This window comes from Macaca fascicularis, chromosome 13, assembly GCF_037993035.2.
Source record: "Macaca fascicularis isolate 582-1 chromosome 13, T2T-MFA8v1.1".
NCBI classification, from domain to species: domain Eukaryota; kingdom Metazoa; phylum Chordata; class Mammalia; order Primates; family Cercopithecidae; genus Macaca; species Macaca fascicularis.
The window spans coordinates 19,846,222-19,870,469 of record NC_088387.1 but is presented as its reverse complement, the minus strand read 5'-3'; the positions used below and the strand labels follow the sequence as shown (position 1 = coordinate 19,870,469).

Here is a 24,248-nt window from a genome sequence, read left to right as displayed (position 1 = left end):
GGCCACTGCACTCCAGCCTGGGTGACAGAGAGAGACTCTGTCTCAAAAAAAAAAAAAAAAGAAAAAGAAAACCTTGTTAATCTGATACAGGGGTCCATATGCTGATCTTGCATCAGTGTGCCTTTGACATTAATGATTATGATTAATTTATAGAGAAATCGAACTTATTTTATCTCTCAAAATTGGCCCTTACAATCTCACACACCCACCTCTTCCAATATAGTCCCTGGGCTTGAGTTGAATAGCTTTAATTTCTGGCTCTGTGTTTCAAGAATGCAGTTTATTTTGATTGGCATCTTCTACCAGTCCTGAAGATGAGCCTTTAATTGCTGTCAGTGTTTAAGATTTAGCAGGACTGGTCCTTTTAAGACCCAGGAGTCAAGCCTTATAACTCAATGTCACAAGAACTTTAAAAGCACATACATAAAGATACATGAATGTAATAATCATAATTTTTTTAAAAAAATTAGTAATTTCAGTGTTTTCTAAGCAAACCAAAACTTAATAATAATGGCATAGAAATTATTTCAATAAAACATAAAATCTGTTAAGCCAGTTACCAAAAGGCAAAAGAAAAGACCTTCTGCAATGCACAGAATACTATGTTGGAAGAAAATACTTCCTTTAGACCTTTAAGAAAACATTGTTAGCATCAGGACACAACAAACAGAATCTGAGGGGAAAAAAACGTATATGAGCTGAAGGAAGTTGAAGGAGGGCATTACTATTTCCCACCCTTTTAGAGGGGAGAGAAAACCAAAAGCAGCAAGATGCAATAAAAACTGAGCTTTAGGTTAAAAAAACTTCTTAAGTCTCTTATAATTTACTAAGAGTGAATCTACCCCTTAAGAAAATTTCATCATTCTAACCAATTTTTTAGTGTATAAGTAGTTTTTTAACATCAAACTCAATCTCTAGAAAGACCATTATAATTTCCCTTTAATTATAGACAACTTGATCATGTAAAAGTTTTTTAAAATAAATCCTCTTATTGTGACTTACACAGACTATTTGTAACATGCGTGGACTTTCTGGTTTGTCCTGAACATCTCTTTCTTTCTTTCTTTTCTTTTTCTTTTTTTTCTTTTTTTTTTTTTTTAAATTATACTTTACATTCTGGGATATATGTGAAGATTGTGCAGGGTTATTACACAGGTGTACATGTGCCATGGTGGTTTGCTGCACCCATTAACCTGTCATCTATATTAGGTATTTTTCCTAATGCTATCCCTCCCCTTGCCCTTCACCCCTTGACAGGCCCTGGTGTGTGACATTTCCCTCCCCAAGTCCATGTGTTCTCATTGTTCAACTCCCACTTACGAGTGAGAACATGTGGTGTTTGGTTTTCTGTTCCTGTGTTAGTTTGCTGAGAATGATGGCTTCCAGCTTCATCCATGTCCCTGCAAAGGACATGAACTCATTCTTCTTTATGGCTGCATAGTATTCCATGGTGTATATGTGCCACATTTTCTTTACCCAGTCTATCATTGGTAGGCATTTGGGTTGGTTCCAAGTCTTTCCTATTGTGAATAGTGCTGCAATAAACATATGTGTGCATGTGTCTTTATAGTAGAATGATTTATAATCCTTTGGGCATATACCCAGTAATGGGATTGCTGGGGCAAATGGTATTTCTGGTTCCAAATCCTTGAGGAATTGCCACACTCTCTTCAACAATGGTTGAACTAATTTACACTCCCACCAACAGTGTAAAAGCATTCCTATTTCTCCACATCCTCTCCAGCATCTGTTGTTTCCTGACTGTTTAATGATTGCCATTCTAACTGGCATGAGATGGTATCTCATTGTGGTTTGATATGCATTTCTCTAATGACCAGGGATGATGAGCATTTTTTCATATGTTTGTTGGCCACATAAATGTCTTCTTTTGAGAAGTGTCTGTTCATATCTTTTGCCCACTTTTTGATGGGGTTGTTTGTTTTTTTCTTGTAAATTTGTTTAAATTCCTTGTAGATTCTGGATATTAGCCCTTTATCAGATGGATAGATTGCAAAAATTTTCTCCTATTCTGTAGGTTGCCTGTTCACTCTGACGATAGTTTCTTTTGCTGTGCAGAAGCTCTTTAGTTTAATTAGATCCCATTTGTCAACTGGCTTTTGTTGCAGTTGCTTTTGGTGTTTTAATCATGAAGTCTTTGCTCATGCCTATGTCCTCAATGGTATTACCTAGGATTTCTTCTAGGGTTTTTATGGTTTTAGGTCTTATGTTTAAATCCTTTTTTTTTTTTTTTTTTTTTTTTTGAGACGGAGTCTTTGTTTGTTGCCCAGGCTGGAGTGCAGTGGCATGATCTCCGCTCACTGCAAGCTCCATCTCCCAAGTTCATGCCATTCTCCTGCCTCAGCCTCCCGAGTAGCTGGGACTACAGGTGCCCACAACCACACATGGCTAATTTTTTATATTTTTTAGTAGAGACGGTGTTTCACCATGTTAGCCAGGATGGTCTTGATCTCCTGACCTCGTGATCCACCCGCCTCGGCCTCCCAAAGTGCTGGGATTACAGGCATGAGCCACTGCGCCTGGCCATGTTTAAATCTTTAATCCATCTTGAGTTAATTCTTGTATAAGTTGTAAGGAAGGAGTCCAGTTTCAGTTTTCTGCATATGGCTAGCCAGTTTTCCCAACATCATTTATTAAATAGGGAATTATTTCCCCATTGCTTATTTTTGTTAGGTTTGTCAAAGATCAGATGGTTGTAGATGTGTGGTGTAATATCTGAGGCCTCTGTTCTGTTCCTTTGGTCTATATATCTGTTTTGGTACCAGTAGCATGCTGTTTTGTTTACTGCAGCTTTGTAGTATAGTTTGAAGTCAGGTAGCATGATGCCTCCAGCTTTGTTCTTTTTGCTTAGGATTGTCTTGGCTATATGGGCTCTTTTTTGGTTCCATATGAAATTTAAAGTAGTTTTTTCTAATTCTGTGAAGAAAGTCAATGGTAGCTTGATGGGGATAGCATTGAATCTATAAATTACTTTGGGCAGTATGGCCATTTTCACAATATTGATTCTTCCTATCCATGAGCATGGAATGTTTTTCCATTTGTTTGTTTCCTCTCTTATTTCTTTGAGCAGTGGTTTGCAGTTCTCCTTGAAGAGGTCTTTCACATCTGTTGTAAGTTGCATTCCTAGGTATTTTATTCTCTTTGTAGCAATTCTGAATGGGAGTTCACTCGTGATTTGGCTCTCTGTTTGTCTATTATTGGTGTATAGGAATGCCTCTAATTTTTGCACATTGATTTTGTATCCTGAGACTTTGCTGAAGTTGCTTATCAGCTTAAGGAGTTTTGGCGCTGAGATGATGGGGTTTTCTAAATACACAATCATGCATCTGCAGAGACAATTTGACTTCCTCTCTTCCTATTTGAATACCCTTTATTTCTTTCTCTTGCCTGATGGCCCTGGCCAGAACTTCCAATACTATGTTGAATAGGAGTGGTGAGAGAGGACATCCTTGTCTTGTGCCAGTTCTCAAGGGGAGTGCTTTCAGCTTTTGCTCATTCAGTATGATATTGGCTGTGGGTTTTTCATAAATAGCTTTGAACATCCCTTTCTTATCCAGTCACTTTATTCTAGGACAAAATTTATCATACAAGATTCTTTCTTTCCTAAAATTATTTCTCTTTAAGCTTTCTTACCAAAAAATACCACTTTATTTCTATAATTTTCTTTATATTTCCCTTATTTTCTCATTCCTTTTACCTTGTTTTATACATAACTTTTCAATATATTTTGAATTAGATAAAAATTATTCACCTTTTTAAAAGGACACTTTTTTTTTTTTTTTTTAGAAAGAATGGTTTCATACAATATGTTTTTCTTGGAAAATACCCGAACAATGAAATACTTATTATTTAATTTAACTTTATATTCTCAATTATGACGAGTTTGTCCACAAATATTTATCCCATTACATTTACCTAATTATTTTATTTTAACTGTTTACCTAGATTATTTATGAAAACTGTGATAGCCATCATTTAAAGTTATGAAACTGCCATAACTGAGACAGCAAAAAAGATCTGAGCTAGCTGACTCCATCTTGCTTCTAGCCTCCAAACTGTCCTTGTTCATTCCTGGGCGTAGGCTGAACTAACTTTGGGGGGAACTTAGTTATAGTTTAGCTTTGAAACAAAGATTATAACAGTCCTTTTCCAAAACAAACCTCCTTCCTGCCTTTGGACTAGACTGCGTAAAGCCATAAGGTTAGAAGTTATGGTAATTTTACTAAATAATGCAAGATGTAGCTATTTTCATTAAACCAATATTAATTTCTTATTTATTAAAGATTAAACAAGCAAAGATCATTCTGTTTTGGGCTGGGTTTATAGTTTTGTAACCCCTATGCCAAATTTTGACATCTTATGGTATTTGACAGGGATAGGTATAAAATTGCTTGATTAATAAATCCAAACAAAAATGTATGCTGGCAATTATTTTTTTTCAGGGCAGTCATTACTTAATTTTTAAAACTCTTATTTAAATTTGCAATATTTTAAATCAACATCACTTAAAGTAGTAATCAACAGAGGTTAGGAGAACATAACAATACTCTTTCTCTTAGAAAATAACAGCAAAAATATAATTTTTTACTCCCAAAGTTTTCTCTGCAGTAACATGCCTTACTCACCTTTACAATAGGTTTGTTGTGAGAATCATGTAATGTAAACACTGGGCATTCTATGAAACATTTTTAAACTTCTAGTTTACACCCTACTGACTCTTATTCAAGTGTTTTTAAAAACATACTTTAAAAACTGGCCAGGCGCAGTGGCTCACACCTGTAATCCCAGCACTTTGGGAGGCCAAGGCAGGTAGATCACAAGGTCAGGAGTTTGAGACCAGCCTAGCCAACATAGTGAAACCCCATCTCTACTAAAAATACAAAAATTAGTTGGGCGTGGTGGCGTGTGCCTGTAGTCCCAGTTACTCAGGAGGCTGAGGCAGGAGAATCACTTGAGCCCAGGAGGCAGAGGTTATGGTGAGCTGAGTTTGTGCCACTGCACTCCAGCCTGGACAACAGAGCGAGACTCTTTCTCTCTCTCTCTCTCTCTCTCTCTCTCTGTCTCTCTCTCTCTCTCTCTCTCTCTCTCTCTATATATATATATATATATATAATGTATTTATTTATTTATTTAAAAAACTGTTCTTCTTTTCTTTCCAATACTTTTATAATTTCCAAGAGATTTTAAGGATCTTGAGAGAACATTTATTACGGAAATATCTACTACTATTACTAGTCAAGAAAGCAAACTTAGGTAAAGGAAAGACTTAATAGTTTGCCTTATATACATCTTAATCACCCTAATGGTAAAAACTCACATGAAACTTTAAGATACAAGGTGATATGAGAATCTCAACATGGAAGCTATCACTATAACTACAAGCAGTGTACAAACATGCTTCTACTTTTACCTACATAAGCTGACAGATGTTTAAACTACTGGGTTAACAAAGATCTTTTAGTAAAGTGACTTAGGCAAGCTTAAACTAGCAAGGATTAAGGATGAACCCTTACTAATTAATTGGAAGATCTGTGACATATTGTATATTTCATTTTACAAAATCAAGAAGACAAGACAAGAAACAAGACAAGACGACATGGTCTACCTGTCAAAAAACCACCACTCAGAAATATTTTTCATCCACAACGCAGGAAAAACATAAAATCTTTTAAATTTCACATTGGCACCAAAAAGGTCAACTGCTCAGCCGCCTTGGATTAGAAAAACTAAAGCTGAGTGTTCAGTAGTTTTGCAGGCATTTGAACTTGTCTAAGCTTTGAAATCAGTAAAATGCTTTCTAATAATTCTGATTATACTTCTAAAGAATTCAAACGGGGCCGGGTGCAGTGGCTCACGCCTGAAATCCCAGCACTTTGGGAGGTCAGGAATTACAGACTAATCTGGTCAACATGGTGAAACCCCATCTCTACTGAAAATACAAAAATTAGCCAGGCGTGGTGACAGGTGCCTGTAGTCCCAGCTACACAGGAGGCATGGGAGGCTGAGGCAGGAGAATCACTTGAACCTGGAAGGCAGAGGTTGCAGTGAGCCGAGTTCATAAAACTACCCTCCAGCCTAGGTGACAAGAGTGAAACTCCATTTAAAAAGAAAAAAAAAAAAATTCAAACAAAACAAAATGAAAAAAATACAAAGTGAAAGGCCCCCTACAAAAGCCCCTCTGGGGCCCATTCCCCCACCCCCTCAAATGAAACCACATTTAACAATTTGTTGCATATCTTTCCAAACCTTTTGTTCTACACATATAAAAAACATACATGCTTTGATTTGGCTCAGACTGTACATAGTATTTTCCTGCTTGCATTTTACACTTAATATATCTTTGACATCTTTGCATGTCAGTGCATGTTGTGTTGGCTCAATGATATTCTATCATTAAATGCCCTTCCAAAAATGGCAAAATCACTTTAAAAATCATTCACACAAGTACATATTTACAATTTTAAAAGAAAACGGGCAGAATCCCAAAACACAACACCAACAAACCTCTAAAAATAATCTCTATCTTTCCACTAGCATGGAACAATTTATTCCTTTTTCACACAAAACGAATTATGTGATTGGAAAGATTAACTCTAATCTCCACATTTATATACAGAATGTTCTATTCATTAAGCCTATCTGAAAAGAATAAAAAATTCAGATGATTAATTCACTTACACTGAGAAATTAAGTCAATGTACTGTGAATACACATTGTGATCAGTTATAATATGATGCTTCTTAGTCTAGGGTTTCAATTAAATAACAGTAAAAACAATTCAGCAAATAAGACAGCTAATAACTGAAAAATCCAGAAATTCAGAGATTATATTGCCAACTAAAACACTGCCATTTACATTTTTTTTCCTACTTGGTAGCAAATGCTAATGGAATTCAATCCTGATTACTTAAAGTCAGTTCACATCACACATTTAATCAGGGTAATAAGACCATAACATGCCTACTATAGCATTAGATTAAGACATAAAATTTTTTTGCTTGAACGTAATGACGGCGTACCACATGGGACATTTGTCAACTGCTTCAGCACATTGTTTACGAGTGACTGGATGTCCACAAGGAATAAAAATGACAGGAATATTTCTATCCATACAGATTTTGCAAAGCTTCTCCTCTTGCAGGCGCCTTAGCTGCTCTTCAGTACTAATCTCTTTCTGCAATGAAGTCTGACTTGATTCATCTTGTGTACTATCTTTCTGAGCCTTCACTGGATCTGCAACCAGAAACTCAAGTGATTTATAGTTGCTCCCAGATGTCTGAATTTTTTCCTCCATTATTTTCTTAATGTCCTTGAAACTGAACCCCATTCATATAGCTTCTCGTACCATAGGATTATGGAAGATGGTATCAATTTTTCTAGTTAGTGATGGTGTTTTTTCAACAGTTCTTACCAGACACTCCTCAAGTGAATAGGATAAATGAATATTGTTTATATATTCTCATGTCTTCTGTTCTAGCAGATATTTACACCCTGGATGCCATTTAGCATGTTGTTCCCAAGGGTCTTCGCTGGGCTTCCAATCAGTTACCCGCCCTACACAGTGAAAGCACTTTACTTTATCACCTTCACCTAAAGCATAAAATCCAGCTCTTGCAAGCTGCTCCTTGTTCACTGAATATATCCACATCCCAAAAGTAATGATCCATACTTCATAATCTGCCACGTATGGATGGATGGATGGATGGATGGATTTCTTGGAGGATTTGTTGAATTCGGGAAATTCCACGCCAGGACAGCTGGCCCAAACTACCCGCGACAATCTGCTTGCTACAAGGGGAGGGTCCTAGAGAGGGTGCGGCCCGAGCCCCAATCTGGAAATGCCAACCTGGCTCTGCAGCCGGGCCCCAGCCACTGGGGTCTCGCATCCCTCCATTAGCGCCATGCCAGCTTGGGGTGCTGCCAAGGTCCTGCCAAGGTCCTGCCAAGGTCCTGCCACTTCCCCAAGCCAGAAGCGGGCAGCAAGAAATAACGAAGCCCTTGTACCACCTCCCACCCCACCAACCCTCACCCCATCCCACCTCCACCTCGGCTGTAACCCAGAACCTGCTGGCAATTCTTAAGGCATTTCTAATAATTTTAAAGCTAGCTTATTTATTAAAGATTTTACTTAAGTTACATAAACTTGAAAAAGTATTTGACTTGTCTTTTCCTTTTTCCTGATAAAGTATTTGATTCAAGTGCTTTTATTGTCTTAAGCCAATTAATTAGAGCTCCTCTGTATATTTTCAGTAGTGAAAAATTGTGTACACAACACATAAATACATAGACGTATTACGCATGCCAATAGAAGTATATCTTATAGATTCATAAAGACTTTTTTTTTTCCTACCTTAGAGTTTTAAGTTCTTGATAACTTGGTTCACTACTTTGGCAGTTGTCAGCTAAATAGCCCTAAATCTGCATATTAAAGTAAGGTAGGATCCCACCCCTCATATTGCCTTATGCTCAATTTCTGCCTCCAAAGAAAGAAGTAAAACCTAAAAGGCAGAAATGAAATCCACAGGCAGACAGCCCGGTGCCGCACCCTGGGCCTGGTAGTTAAAGATCGACCCCTGACGTAACTGGTTCTGTTATCTATAGATTACAGACATTGTATAGGAATGCACTGTGAAAATCCCTATCTTGCTTTGTTCTGATCTAATTACCAGGGCATGCAGCCCCCAGTCATGTACCCTCTGCTTGCTCAATCACGACCCTTTCATGTGCACCCCCTTAGAGTTGTGAGCCCTTAAAAGGGACAGGAATTGCTCACTCTGAGAGCTCGGCTCTTGAGACTGAAGTCTTGCTGATGCCCCCGGCCGAATAAACCCCTTCCTTCTGTAACTCGGTGTCTGAGGAGTTTTGTCTGCCGCTTGTCCTGCTACATTTCTTGATTCCCCGACCCGGAAGCGAGGCAATTGGCGGAAGGTGAGGCAGCTCCTTAGGTGGCTTAAACCTGCCCTGAGGAACATCCCTGCAGGGGACTCCGACCAGCCCGAGCAACGCGGATCCTGAGAGCTCTCCCAGGTAGGCATTTGTCCCAGTGGGACGCCTCGCCAGAGCAGTGTGAGGCAGACCCCCATGGAGGATCAATGCAGTGGCTGAACACGGGGAAGGAAAGGGCACTTGGAGTCTGGACTTCTAAAACTTGGTAAGACTAGTCTTTGAAACTTGCCCACTCCGTTTGAGTGGAAGAGTGGCCTGATCGCCCATGGTGTGCCTTTATCGGCACTTTGGTTTTGGTTTTGATTTGGTTTGAATTGCTTGACAGGACCAGTCTTGGGAACGTGCCCATTCCATTTGAGTGGAAGTGTGGCCTGATCACCCATGGTGTGCCTTTATCGGCACTTTGGTTTTGGTTTTGACTTGGTTTGAATTGCTTGACAGGATTGGTCTTGGGAACTTGCCTACTTCATTTGAGTGGAAACGTGGCCTGATCACCCACAGTGTGCCTGTACCGGCACTTTGGTTTTTGTTTTTGACTTGACTTGGATTGCTTGATACTTTGGTTTTGGTTTTGGATACTTGGATTTCTGGATACTCTGATTTTGGTTTTGATTTTGGTTTGGTGTAAACTACAAAAGTGTGTGTGTGCCCTTTTTACCCATTCTTTGCTTTGTGGTGTGTGTGTGGTGTAAGCATGGTGTTTTGTCTAGAGGAAACATGGGTGAGGCACAAAGTAAGCCCACCGCACTAGGAACTATGTTGAAAATTTCGTTGAACTATGTTGAAAATTTTCAAAAACAAAAGGATTTAAGGGAGACTATGGAGTACTATGACACCAGGAAAACTTAAAACTTTGTGTGAGATAGACTGGCCAGCATTAGCGGTAGGTTGGCCATTAGAAGGGAGCGTGGACAGGTCCCTTGTTTCAAAGGTATGGCACAAGGTAACCTGTAAGCCAGGGAACCCAGACCAGCTTGTTTTAGATCCCCTGCCCACAACATATGGTGGTTGAGAGAACAGCAGCATAAGCAGCTGGCAGAGGCAAGGAAAGACCAGCAGAGAGAGAGAAAGGAAAGAGACAGAGAGGAAAAGAGGCAAAGAGAGAGAGAGAGGAAGAGACGGAGAGGAAGAGACAGACAAAAAGGGAGTCGAGAGAGAGAGAGAAAGACAGAGGCAGAGAGAGAGAGGAAGAGACAGAGGCAAAAGGAAAGTCAAAGAGAGAGAGACAAAGTCAAAGAGAGAAAGAAAGAGATATACAAGTAGTTAAGAAAAAATAAAAGGTGTACCCTGTTCCTTTAAAAGCCATCATACCAGTTCTAATTTGGACACAAAACAAGGTCTTATTAATAGCAAAAGATAATTAAAATCCCAAACTTACAAGGTGTTCAACAAAAGTAAAGTTTGCTAAAAGTTAACAGTGTAATGTGTATTGTAGTAACTTCTAATCTTGTGGCCTTAGACAGTAGTCCACAGACATTAAAAAAAAAAAAAATGGTTCGCTTTGGAAAAGAATGGTTATCATCTTCGAAAAAAAAGAAAAAAAGGCGGGGGCGGAATTTATATAAAAAGAGTGTTATCTCAAGCCTGTAATCCCAGCACTTTGGGAGGCCGAGACGGGCAGATCATGAGGTCAGGAGATCGAGACCATCCGGGCTAACACAGTGAAACCCCGTCTCTACTAAAAATACAAAAAATTAGCCAGGCGTGGTGGCAGGCGCCTATAGTCCCAGCTACTCGGGAGGCTGAGGCAGGAGAATGGCGTAAATCCAGGAGGCGGAGCTTGCAGTGAGCTGAGATCCGGCCACTGTACTCCAGCCTGGGTGACAGAGCGAGACTCCGTCTCAAAAAAAAAAAAAAGAGTGTTATATGGTAAATTCTTGTCCTGAAATAAATTAGCTGGTTGTTTAAATAAAGAAATGTTTGTAATAAGTCAGAAAGTTAAGGCATGTAAAAAAAATTGCCTGTAAAAGTTGTGAAAAAAAAAAAGGTTATAAAAAGTGTGTTAAAAAAAGAATTTATGCAAAAAATGCTGTATAATTTAAAAGTAACTAGGCCTCCTGAGTGTAAAACTATTGAAAAGGAAAAAAAAAACAGTTTATTTGCAAGGTGTACGAGAAAAGCAAAATATACCTTTGGTAAAAGGATTATAAGCAGGCATAAGAATGTACATTTCTACCTACATTAAAAAGTTAAAAATTATTGTTTTGAAGGTTTAAGCAAGTTTTAAAACATTAATTGTAAAGAACATTCTGTGTATAAACATATTAGCTAAAGTTAAAGAAGTATCATCCAGTTTTTCTGTGAACTGGAGATTAAAGTAAAAGCATAACAGGTTTTTCTTAAAGCACCAACCTGCTCTTTAGCAAAAATTATAAAAGGTTAAAAAGAGTCTACAAAATCTTACCTTATGGTCAAACATTAAAAATTAAATAAATATGTCTACAAGGTTTTATTAAAATTAGGTTTAACATTAATAACACACTAATATAAAGATAACATTTAACTTATCTGGTATAAAAAATCATACGAGAAGCATTGCTAAATGTAAAATGGTATTTGGCTTTCTTTGGTTTAAAAACTAATAAAAATAGGTGCTAAAGGAAATTTCTCAGTAAAAAGGCACTAAGGACTATAAAGTCCCCATATTAAAGTCCCCACATTTAAACTCACACACACACAAAAAAACTAAAAGTCTTTTAGCACATGTGCCACCCCTAGAATTTCCAGTAAACCAGCACCAGCCTGAAGATCACGTTCTCATCGAAAGGTGGAAAGAAGAAAAACTCGAGCCAGCCTGGGAAGGACCCTACCTTGTGCTGCTAACCAAGACTGCTGTTCGTACAGCAAAAAAAGGATGGACTCATCACACCGGAGTCAAGAAAGCTCCACCCTCTCCAGAGTCGTGGGCCATAGTCCCAGGGGAAAACCCTACCAAACTAAAGTTAAGAAAAATTTAACTCTTTTAATCTATTCTATTACTCTTTCTTCTTTCTTCATTCTGTTGCTGACCATCTAGTTATTAATATAACCAAGTCAATTTCCAAGTCAAAGACAGCTTTCTACTTCAGAAAAGTACTTCTGTCCCTCCTGACTCTCTTCAGACTAGGCATTAGTGAACTAGGACCATTTAATCCGGGGACATTTCGATAAAGACCCCAGTGCCAATCAGGAGTGTTGCCCCCCCGATGTAGAGCTTTCATGCCATAGTTGGTCCAATGTTCTGTGGACCACTAAAGAGTAAGGATGGACTGCCCCAACTGGTTTTTGTAATTTCCCTAAAACCATACATTCATTTTACTAGAAGACCATAAAAGTTAAAGACTTAAAACAAACTTTAGCAATTAAGAGAGGATACCAAGATGCAAATGCCTGGTTAAAATGGATCAAATATTCTAACTGCACATTAAACAAAAGCAATTGTTATGCTTGTGCACATGGCAGGCCAGAGGCCCAGATTGTCCCCCTTCCACTAATGTGGTCCTCCAGTCAACCAGGTGTAGGCTGCATGATAGCTCTTTTCCAGGACTCTACGGCCTGGAGTAATAAGTCATGCCAAGCTCTCTCTGCTATATCCCAAAGCCCCTGCGGGTCAGCCCCCAAGGGCCATCCAGCTTCCGTCTCCCAACATTAAGTTCACTTCATGTCTCTCACAGCAGGGAGGAAACTTAGCATTCCTTGGAGACCTGAAAGGATGCAGTGAGCTTAAGAATTTTCAAGAGCTTATCAATCAGTCAGCCCTTGTTCATCCCTGAGCGGATGTGTGGTGGTATTGTGGTGGACCTTTACTGGACACTCTGCTGAATAACTGGAGTGGCACTTGTACTTTAGTCCAATTGACTATCCCTTTCACCCTGGCATTTCATCAACCAGAAGGGAAAAAAAATAATTAGACATCATAAAGTGAGAGAAGCCCCTTATGGGTCTTTTGACTCTCATGTCTATTTAGGCACAATTGGAGTCCCACGAGGAATACCAGATCAATTTAAAGCTTGAAATCAAATAGCTGTAGGATTTGAGTCAATATTTTAGTAGGTGACAGTTAATAAAAATGTAGATTAGATAAACTACATCTATTACAACCAACAGCAACGAGCTTTTCATGAGTTAAAAGAAAATCTCATGTCGGCCCCAGCCCTGAGGCTACCTGACCTGACAAAACTCTTTACACTCTATGTGTCGGAAAGAGAAAAACTGGCAGCTGGAGTTTTAACCCAGCTGTGGGGCCTGGCCAAGGCCAGTGGCCTATCTCTCAAAACAGCTAGACAGGGTTTCCAAAGGCTGGCCCCCAGGTCTAAGGGCCCTAGCAGCAAAGGCCCTGTTAGCACAAGAAGCAGATAAACTAACCCTTAGGCAAAACCTGAATATAAAGGCCCCCCATGCTGTGGTAACTTTAATAAATACCAAAGGACATCATTGGTTAACAAATGCTAGATTAACCAAGTGCCAAAGCTTGCTATGTGAAAATCCCCAGATAACCATTGAAGTTTGCAACACCCTAAACCCCACCACCTTGCTCCTGGTATCAGGGAGCTCAGTTGAACATAACTGTGTAGAGGTGTTGGACTCAGTTTATTCTAGTGGGCCCAACTTCCGAGACCATCCTTAAACATTAGTAGACTGCGGGCGGTACGTGGACGGGAGCAGCTTCACCAGCCCCTGCAAAGTGACTCTGAAGAAGATGACAAGCTCTGCTCCAGTCACACCCGGAAGCTGACTGGTCCATGCATGGCTGAAGCATGTGGAAACTCATCACGGGACTCATTTTCCTTAAAATTTGGACTTGTACAGTAAGGACTTCAACTGACCTTCCTCAGACTGAGGGCTGTTCCCAGTGTATACATCAAGTCACTGAGGTAGGACAAAAGGTTGCTATGGTCCTATTATTTTACTGTTATTATAAGTGTACTGGAACTCTAAAAAGAACTTGTTTGTATAATGTTATTCTATACAAGGTACGTAGCCCAGGAAATGACCAACCGGATGTGTGTTATGACCCATCTGAGCCTCCCATGACCACAGTTCTTAAAATAAGATTAAGGACTGAGGACTGGTGGGAGCTCATAAATGATACGAGTAAAGTGTTAGCCAAAACAGAAAAAAAAACAAAAAAAAACAAAAAAAAAGATGCCCAAATAAGTCACCTTAAAATTTGATACCTGTGCTGTCATTAATAGTAATAAGTTAGGAATAAGATGTGGTTCTCTTTTTTTTTTTTTTTTTTTTTTTTTTTTGAGACGGAGTCTCGCTCTGTCGCGCAGGCTGGAGTGCAGTGGCCGGATCTCAGCTCACTGCAAGCTCCGCCTCCCGGGTTCACGCCATTCTCCTGCCTCAGCCTCCCGAGCAGCTGGGACTACAGGCGCCCGCCACCTCGCCCGGCTAGTTTTTTGTATTTTTTTTAGTAGAGACGGGGTTTCACCATGTTAGCCAGGATGGTCTCGATCTCCTGACCTCGTGATCCGCCCGTCTCGGCCTCCCAAAGTGCTGGGATTACAGGCTTGAGCCACTGCGCCCGGCAGATGTGGTTCTCTTAATTAGAAAAGAGGCTATATGGCAGAAAATAAGTACATCTGTCATAAATTAGGACTGTGTGGAAATAAATGTAAATACTGGTCTTGTGTCATTTAGGCCACTTGGATAAAAGAAAACAAAAATGATGAAAATGATCCAGTCCACCTTCAGAAAGGAAAAAATGGCCCTTCCCATACTAAGGGACAATGTAACCCCTTAGAGCTAGTAATAACTAATACGCTTGATCCTGGCTGGAAAAAAGAGGAGTGTGTGACCTTAGGAATTGACGGGGCCAGACTGGATCCTCGAGTAAATATCTTGGTTCGAGGAGAAGTTTACAAACACTCTCCTGAGCCAGTGTTTCAAACTTTCTATGATGAACTAAATGTACCAGTACCAGAAATTCCAGGAAAAACAAGAAATTTGTTTTTGCAATTAGCCGAGCATGTAGCTCAGTCTCTCAATGTCACTTCATGTTATGTATGTGGAGGAACTGTAATGGGAGATCAATGGCCATGGGAAGCCCGAGAATTAGTGCCTACAGACCCAGTTCCTGATGAATTCTCAGCTCAAAAGAATCACCTTGATAATTTCTGGGTCCTAAAAGCCTCAATTATTGGACAATATTGCATAGCTAGAGAAGGAATTCACTCACCCCGTAGGACGACTTAGTTGTCTGGGACAGAAACTGTATAATGGTACCACAAAAACAGTCACTTGGTGGAGTTCAAATCAAACAGAGAGGAATCCATTTAGCAAATTCCCAAAGTTGCAAACCATGTGGACCCACCCGGAGTCCCACCGGGACTGGACAGCCCCAACTGGATTGTATTGCATATGTGGGCATAGAGCTTATGCCAAATTACCTGACCAGTGGGCAGGTAGTTGTGTTATTGGCACTATTAAGCCATCTTTCTTTCTACTGCCCATAAAAACAGGCGAACTCCTGGGCTTCCCTGTCTATGCTTCCCATGAAAAGAGAAGCATAGCTATAGGAAATTGGAAAGATGATAAATGGCCCCCTGAGAGAATCATACAATATTATGGGCCTGCTACTTGGACACAAGATAGCTCATGGGGATACTGGACCCCCACTTACATGATCAACCAAATCATACGGTTACAAGCTGTCTTAGAAATAATCACTAATAAAACCAGCAGAGCCTTGACTATTCTGGCTCGGCAAGAAACTCAGATGAGAAATGCTATCTATCAAAATAGATTGGCTCTTGACTACTTGCTAGCAGCTGAAGGAGGGGTCTGTGGAAAATTTAACCCTAGTAATTGCTGTCTACACATAGATAATCAAGGGCAAGTAGTGGAAGACATAGGTAGAGATATGACAAAACTGGCACATGTGCCCGTGCAAGTGTAGCATGGATTTGATCCTGGGGCCATGTTTGGAAAATGGTTCCCAGCGTTAGGGGGATTTAAAACTCTTAAAATATGAATTATAATAATAATGGGAACCTGCTTACTGCTCCCTTGTTTGATACCTGTACTTCTGCGAATGATAAAAAGCTTCATCACTACCTTAGTTCACCAAAATGCCTCAGCACAAATGTACTATATAAATCGCTATCAATCTATCTTGCAAGAAGACATGGATAGTGAAAATGAAAGTGAGAACTCCCACTAATAAAATGAGTGAGAGTCTCAAAAGGGGGGAATAAGGCAGGAGACCACCCCTCATATTGTCTTATGCTGAATTTCTGCCTCCAAAGACAGAAGAAGTAAAAACTAAAAGGCAGAAATGAAATCCACAGGCAGACAGCCCAGCGCCACACCCTGGGCCTGGTAGTTAAAGATTGACCCCTGACGTAACTGGTTCTGTTATCTATAGATTACAGACATTGTATAGGAATGCACTGTGAAAATCCCTATCTTGTTTTGTTCCAATCTAATTGCCAGTGCATGCAGCCCCCAATCACATACCTCCTGCTTATTCAATCAATCATGACCCTCTCATGTGCACCCCCTTAGAGTTGTGAGCCCTTAAAAGGGACAGGAATTGCTCACTCGGAGAGCTTGGCTCTTGAGACTGAAGTCTTGCTGATGCACCTGGCCGAATAAACCCCTCCCTTCTATAACTCGGTGCCTGAGGAGTTTTGTCTGCCGCTTGTCCTGCTACAAGAGGAAACAACTCTTGGACGAAAATTCAGATAGCGAAATATACATCTCAAGGTACAGAGAGAAAAAGTCTGAGGGAGACTAAGGATGCATGCCAAATCAACCATAAAATTATAGAAATCTACCATAGGATTGTATCAGGAGACCAATTTTATTTACATTGAGACTACCTATCTTTTAACTGGATCTCTGAGCTCTGGGCAGAGCCCACCCTGAATCCTGGTCTCCAAAAAGGGAAAATTATTACAAGGCTAGACCATGTGATGCTTTTACAGTGCACTTAAAAAAAAGCTATTTTTTTAAAGACATTTTTACATGTCTAAACTACAGTCTTCCTTGAAAACCCAAGAGTAGCTTCTGTTGCAATAGCTAGTCAAAAATATAATAGTCAAAAAAATCAGGTAACACAATACAAACGCAAGCAGTTTAAGAGCTGAAATGAACTTGTCTGTTTACACTCTAGGGATTCCACAAGGAAAAATAGAAGTTTCTCCCCAAAAGGGAGCCTGGCACCTTCTCCATTTTCTTTAAGGAACCCCAGGCTATTATAAACTATTTTAGGTCTCTCATTCAGCAGACGGTGCAAGAGAAAGGAGAGACAGCAGAAGTAAATGAAGAAAACAGAATCCAGTCAACTGAGAAGAAAAAAACTTTTGCTCATAAAACAGACAAGTTCCTAGGAGAGAAAAAAAAAACATGAAGGTATTTTAAATACAAACATGCACATAGACACGTACACACTTCTTGGATGTTAGCTTTTAATTAAGCTGACTTTTAACCATTGAGGTCCTTTAAAAAAAAATCTTTTAAAAGCTTATTACCATATTTCAGCTAGGACAAATTGCTGCTACTTCAGAAGTATGAAGTATCAAACCAGAAAAGGCTTGATTCAGGAACCAAACCCAGCCTGTCGTGGTAGAAAAAAAAGCAGAACCTTAGCTATGGAACTGCAGCATGGGAGACAGCCATTGCTCTTTCAGTTCGGCCTGGCTAGCAAATGGTGGCCTTGTTATGTAAATGAAGCCCCTTTAGTGGTCAAAATAAAAAATCTTTGCCCCGTTTTCCCCTCAACCACACCACCTTTGTGTGTGTGGGAGGGTGGGAATTTAGCCACTTCAGAGGCCTCATTCCCCACAATTTGGAACTTCCCTTTGGATTTGATCAAGTCAGACAGAGTAGGTCAAACTCAATGGGAAAAAGACTGAAACAACAATAAAAACAGAAACAAATAAACAAACAGTTAAGCAAAACAAATGATCGCAAAACTTATATGATTACTGAGTACTCTAATGGTAAGGAGAAATTAAGACCAGCTGGTTGTTAAACTTTAGCCAAGACAAAACCCCAATTCAGCTACTTACCTAGGGATGGGTCTCAGGCTGAAGACTGCACACTACCATTCTAGGAGCAAGAAAAAAACTTGAACTCGTCTTCCCTGCTGGGAGTGAGCTCAAACCACTTAAAGGAGTTACCTGTCTTCCATCATCATGGAAGCAGGAAATCTTGCCTTCCTTGCTGGAAGCAAGTAAAACTCAAAAAAAAAAAAAACAAACAAACAAAACACACACACACGCACAGGGAGTCGTACAGCAAAATAAACTTTTGATCTTGACCAAATTTGGGAAGATCAGGAATTCTCTAGAGGAGATGCTTTCAGACCTCAGCAAATTGTCCTATTGGTTTGAGCCATAAAGTTAGCTCATGCTGGTACCAAACACCAATAGGAGATTTGTCAAAGGTAAGGGGCATCTCCACTCAGAATCCCTTCGTGGTTACCCAAATGTGAACCTTGAAAATCTGAGACAGGTCTCAGTTAATTTAGAAAGTTTATTTTGCCACGGTTGAGGACACCCACCCATGACAGAGCATCAGGAGGTCCTGACCACATGTGCCCAAGGTAGTCAGAGCATGGCTTGGTTTTATACATTTTAGGGAGACATAAGACATCAATCAATATGTGTAAGGCAGAAAAGTCAAGCAGTTCCCAGCTTGACTTTTCCCTTTAACTTAGTGATTTGGAGGCCCTAAGATTTATTTTCCTTCTACATCACTGTGGGCAGCAGACTAGAAAAGCTTTGTAGGACTGGTGGGCAGTGTGAGAGCACAGTGGGTGGTGGTGGTCCTGGGCCCATGGTGGCAACCACCTGTGAGGCTGAGTAAACTCATTTCCCAACCTCCTCTGGCAGCCCCAGTGGAGATACAGAGGAAGCAGACTAGCGATACAACCCAGCCTTAAGTTTTGTCTGTTGAGTGTAATGGAATAAAAATGGGAAGGGTGCTGAGGAGACCAGCAAGGAAATGGTTGAAGAGACGGGGCACAGAAATTAAGCTGGATCAAAAAGGACGGAAAAGCAGAAAGGGCCGATAGAGAGAGGGGATGTCTATGGGTTCGCGGTCCTAAAAAGGACAAATCACTGGTGCTTTGAGAAGAGAGAGAGTGAGAAAGCAGGAAGGCTGGAGGCTGTCATCCAAGAGGTGGACATCTGTAAACGTGAGTCTAAGAGTCACCAGACCATGGGGGTGGCCAAAGGGAGTGCCTCTTCTCACCTCCTACTCGTAATTCCTTGTACTCAAGACAATAAGTTCCTGGAAAAGAAGTACCCATATTTAATTCATGTGTGTCTTCCTAGCAGTACTAAAAATATTATATGAAAGGTATCAAACCTTTGAGAATGTGTGATGCTAAATTGTTAAGGATGCTGGAAAACTCAGGACGTTCCTGAGCCTGAGCCTGTGGTGAGCCCAATGCGGGTCTCCATTTGGACAAAGGCCTCAGGGAACTGATGAGATCTAGGGACAGGGATGCATGCCTGAGCAGTATTCCCGATCCCCACTGCAGCTCAGGCCAGCTGACTGCTTTATGAGTAAACGTTACCAGGGAACACTTTGCAGTATTCACACACATGCCCACCTGTGACCACTGATCCCTGTAGGGTGACCACTGACATCAGAGATTCGATGGCAGCAACAAAGACAAGGCCATCCTCATTAGGAAGGAAAGGAAGGAGGAGGGAGGAGAGCAAAGGAATCTTTCCTGCTTGTCAACCACGTCCATCTCTGTTAGGTGATTTCCCATGCGTGACTTTGTTTATCTTTATAATTACTCTGAGAGTTAGGTCTTGATGTCCACATTTTGAACATGAGGACATCCAGCCAGGAAGTTGAGTAACCTCTGGGGATATAGCTGAGAGGGCAAAGCTATATCCAAGCCCCTCTTTGTTTTTTCCGGCTTATCCACTGAGTGACCCCTGGAATCCACCAGCCCATTTGTGGAGTGCATACTATAGGTAAGATGGCACAGGAGGAGTGGAAGTGGGCGATTTTGTCACAGCTCTCCAGGAACTTACACACTGGTGAGGAGGGCCAGGTATGTTCCTGACCAGTCACAGTCAAAGCAACCTCCTACTAATCAAAGAGGCTTGGTGCCTAGGGAATGCTATGTTGAAAGGTTCTTTTCTGGGTTTTAAAATGACAGGTCTATTTCCTTGTTCTTAAGATTGCTTTTTTCTGACTAGAACTTAAAAGACATTTTCAGGAAAATTTCCCTTTCTTGGCACAAAGTAAGCTTGAAATGAATCTCCAGGTGGCCTTGATACTTTAAAATATTGCCTCCTATAAAATCAACCTTTAGAAGAAGGAAGTCAAAGAATATGCTAGATTTCACAGAGGCTAATTCCGTGAAATCCAGTTGTCTACAGGACAATGTTGTCAAAGAAAAAAATGATTTGGCCAGGCGCAGTGGCTCACGCCTGTAATCCCAGCACTTTGGGAGGCTGAGGTGGGCGGATCACCTGAGGTCAGGAGTTCAAGACTAGCCTGTCCAACATGGTAAAAACCCCATCTCTACTAAAAATACAAAAAAAAAATTAGCCAGGTATGGTGGTGGGCACCTGTAATCCCAGCTACACACGATGATGAGGCAGGAGAATCACTTGAACCCAGGAGGAGGAAGTTGCAGTGAGCCAAGTTCAAGCCACTGCACCCTAGCCTGGGCAACAGAGCAAGACTTCATCTCAAAAAAAAAAAAATCAATGATATCTTTAAATTCATGGTAAGGAAGATTTTATTCAGAACCAGCACAGAAGATATAGGAACCACTGCAATGGGACTTTGCGGCAGGGGAGAGAGATTGGCCACAACTACATACACAGCACGGGCAAGGACATATTCATAGCCAGGAAGCAGAGCAAGGGTCAGTCGATGTGAAATTACTAAGAGGAAACATGAAAAAAAAGGGAGTTTCTGCCTAAACCCACCTAACAGGATCCTTGCTGAAGACAGGACAGGGTGATTGGACACAACCTTGGGGATGGTGGAGGATGGAGAATCCAGTGAGATTTTAAGGGTGATCAGATATTGAAGATAGAAGATTCTTGCTAAAAAAGGATTTTACAAGAAAGTGCACAAATGTGCCTGGGAGAAGGTTCAGGAGCCTGACTAAAATTTGGTCAAGCAGAGAATATCTGCCAAGGTAAGAGCTAAGTCCTCTGGCACATAATAGATGCTAAGCCAGCAAGGGTGACATGTGCTCAGAGAAAGCACTGAGGGCTTATTTCCTTTCCCCCCAATCTCCACTCAGTGAAGTGTAGTCCCCTTGTCAATGCAGCCATTGGTAAGAATGCAATCAGGCGGAGTCCCATCTCCTAGTGACAGGACTGACTAAGTTCTGCTGAAGAGAAGACCTGGGGCTGACACTGAGATTGCAGAGTCCTGGGTTTCACCAAGAGTGCAGTGTAGTGCCGTGCCCTCTCTCCATCTGAATGCCCATGCGGGCAGGAACAACCGCAGCTAGAAGTCCAGCACTTACGCTGGGGTCTGAGACCTGCCTGATCTGCTAACTAGTCTTGTCCCTCGGCTATAAACTGACCTTGGTAGCTGGCCAGAGAGATGAGCAAGAGATCTCTGACATCTTTAAGTCCCCGTGGAGTAGGATTCCGTTGGGGAAGGTCATTCTCTTGACTGAGCAGCAATTTCAGAAGGAAGTCTCATGCAGAAGTGAGAGAAGGTAGGGAATCCTGCCTAGTCAATTAGAGCAAAACAATCCACCGGGCGGGACCCAGGGATGTGATCCTCCCATCCAAAGGCACTCGACTAAATGACTCTAAAATACTTTCCAGGGCTCACGTTCCTTGAAGAATGGGGAGTAAAACTAAGACAGGAGCCAGCAAGTGAGGACTTGGAAGGAGATGGCTCATTCAATCAGCCTCCACTCAACAATTTTAATCATCCACACTGGCATGGGGACACAATATGAATAAGTTGACAGGGGCCTACTCTGATTAAGCAATGGGCTACTGCAGAGACCTGTCAGTCAAGAGTGGACAGGAGATGATTTCAGACAGTGAGAACAAAATTAACAAGAGTCATGTGCTAAAAGGTGGCTGGAACTAGGGAGGAGTTTAAGACTAGAGCGGTCTGGGGAGTTGTTTATTTTTCTTTTGTTTTTAAGACAGGGTCTTGTTTGGGCACGGTGGCTCACGCCTGTAGTCCCAGCACTTTGGAAGGCTGAGGTGGAAAGATCTCTTGAGCCCAGGAGTTTGAGGCCACTCTGGGCAACATAGCAAGACACCGTCTCTACAAAACAATGTGCAGGTTGAGGTTGCAGTGAGCAGAAACACACTGTTGCACTCTAGCCTGGGTGACAGAGCAAGACCCTGTCTCAAAAAAAAAAAAAATACAGGGTCTTGCTGTGTCATGCAGGCTGGAGTGCAATGGTGCAATCATGGCTCATTGCAGCCTGGAACTCCTGAGCTCAAGCGATTCTCCTACCTTGGCCTACCAACGTGCTAGGACTACAGGTGTGAGCCACCACACCTGGCCTCAGGAGAGATCTTAATAATGAAAGATTGCCTTGCATCCCTTAGGGGCAGGATTGACACATCCAAGATCAGGCAGAAAGCCTGCGCTGAGTGGGGTGAGCAAAGAGAAAAGCTGAGAGCTGGGAAGAGGGAGATGCAGTGCCAGCTAGGATAGGGCCTTTTAGGCTATGGGAGGCTCTCAGAGGAGACCGCACCTAAACTAACCCATGACATTGCAGTAGGGACCTGTTGAAGTCATGGACTTCTACCTAAAAGCCAGAGAAATGGGAGGAGCCTTTCCTCTGAGGAGGGACTCTAGTCCATAGGCATCTTGCCACCAAAGACATGGACAGGCCCTGGGGGAAGATGGTGGTAGCCCAGCTGGAGGAAAACCATTTGCCACCTGAACTAGCCCAGGGTGAGCCATCCAGGCACTCAGGGTGCACACCCATGTGTGCACACACAGAATCACACTCCTTCATATTATTCCTCAATTCAGGGGCCTTAACACCCATTTTTTATTTTTGGTTTTGTTTTTTGCATGTTTACATTTTATTTATTTATTATTTTGTGACAGGGTACCACTCTGTTGCCCAGGCTGGAGCATAGTGCAGGGGTGCAATCATTATTGGATTGATGCAAAACTAATCACGGTTTTTGTCATTAAAAGTTTTGCCATTACTTTTAATGGCAAAAACCACAATTACTTTTGCACCAACCTAATAGCTCACTGCAGCCTCAAAATTCCTGGTCTCAAGGAATCCTCCTGCCTCAGCTTCCTGAATAGCTGGGACTACAGGCACATGCAATCCCACCTGGCTAATTTTTTTTTTAATTTTTTTGCAAAGATAGAAGTTCATTTTGTTGTCCAGGCTGGTTTCAAACTCTTGTCTTTGTGCCTCCCTCTGCTCCGTTCAAGACCTTCTGGATGCCCAGCTAATGAAGACTTCCAGGGAGAAGAAAGGTAAACATAGGTCCCTGAACAAGGGACCAGGGTTTATCAACCACAAACAGCATGCCCAGCTTCCACTGGCAGTCCTACAGGTTGCATTTGCCCCGAGTGTGTGTGGAAGGCCTCTCCCTAGCAGTTGGTTTATACATCCGCCACAGCATAGCATATTCTCTTAAATTGCGGACATTTGCAAACTCCTTGAGGACAACTATCGTATCTTGTGTACTTTTGTTTCCCTTCCTCTGTGTACATGCGGGTGCACACACACACACCCCCCCCCGCCCCAGACTGAATGCCTGGTATGCTGAATGGATGAATGGCTAATGGAAGTCATTCTAAAAGCTACTTTCCTTGGCATACCATCACCTTTGATTTCATCTTTCTGGAACTCCTATGTTCCCAGATGAATTTGGAAAGCCCTCAGAAAACATTTCAAAATTGCTATATAGGAGAAATGGGAGTGTCTCTCTAGAAATTTACCTGCCACAGGTATTTCTGGTAAGACACAGGAAAGATGGTACCACCCATTCCTGGTTGGAGTGTCAATGCCTGTCACCTTCCTGTCCCATAAAACTTTACTAAAGGCACAGAATTCCCATGGAAGCAGGTGGACACCATTCTGCTTCCAGCCAGCCAGGGGAGCAAGGTGTGCCTTTGTGGCAGGAACTGCGCTTCTCTGCTTTCCCACTTTGAGGCCTCTGGGGCCGGCCTGCTGCCTCCTCATTGACAAGGCTGCTTACTGAGCAGTTCATTCTGAGCTGGACGTGGTGCTTCTGGTGAGTCTCTACTTGCATTTAACCCAAAGATATTCTTTCCTAAGGAAATGCTTTCCTGTCGGGGGAGGTTAGCTCCAGCTGGAAGTCATGAGGGATGGCATGATGGCCCTCATCCATTTG

The 24,248-nt window shown here is 41.5% G+C and overlaps 1 protein-coding gene and 1 long non-coding RNA gene across 3 annotated transcripts in view; both read right to left on the bottom strand.

The window, feature by feature from the left end:
* Nucleotides 1-5,329: 5,329 nt before the first annotated feature.
* On the bottom strand, nt 5,330-9,101 carry LOC102126399 (baculoviral IAP repeat-containing protein 8). The gene is given in 2 exon segments (XM_045368465.2): nt 5,330-7,822; nt 8,904-9,101. Coding segments are annotated over 2 exon segments (1,026 nt in total). The 3' UTR covers nt 5,330-6,994.
* Nucleotides 9,102-17,354: 8,253 nt separating this feature from the next.
* LOC123568343 (uncharacterized) overlaps nt 17,355-24,248 on the bottom strand; it is an 85,197-nt gene continuing 78,303 nt past the window's right edge. For both annotated transcript variants that reach the window (XR_006691595.2, XR_012422048.1), the window contains exon 4: nt 17,355-18,003. This is a non-coding gene — a long non-coding RNA (uncharacterized lncRNA). The remainder of the gene's footprint in view (nt 18,004-24,248) is intronic.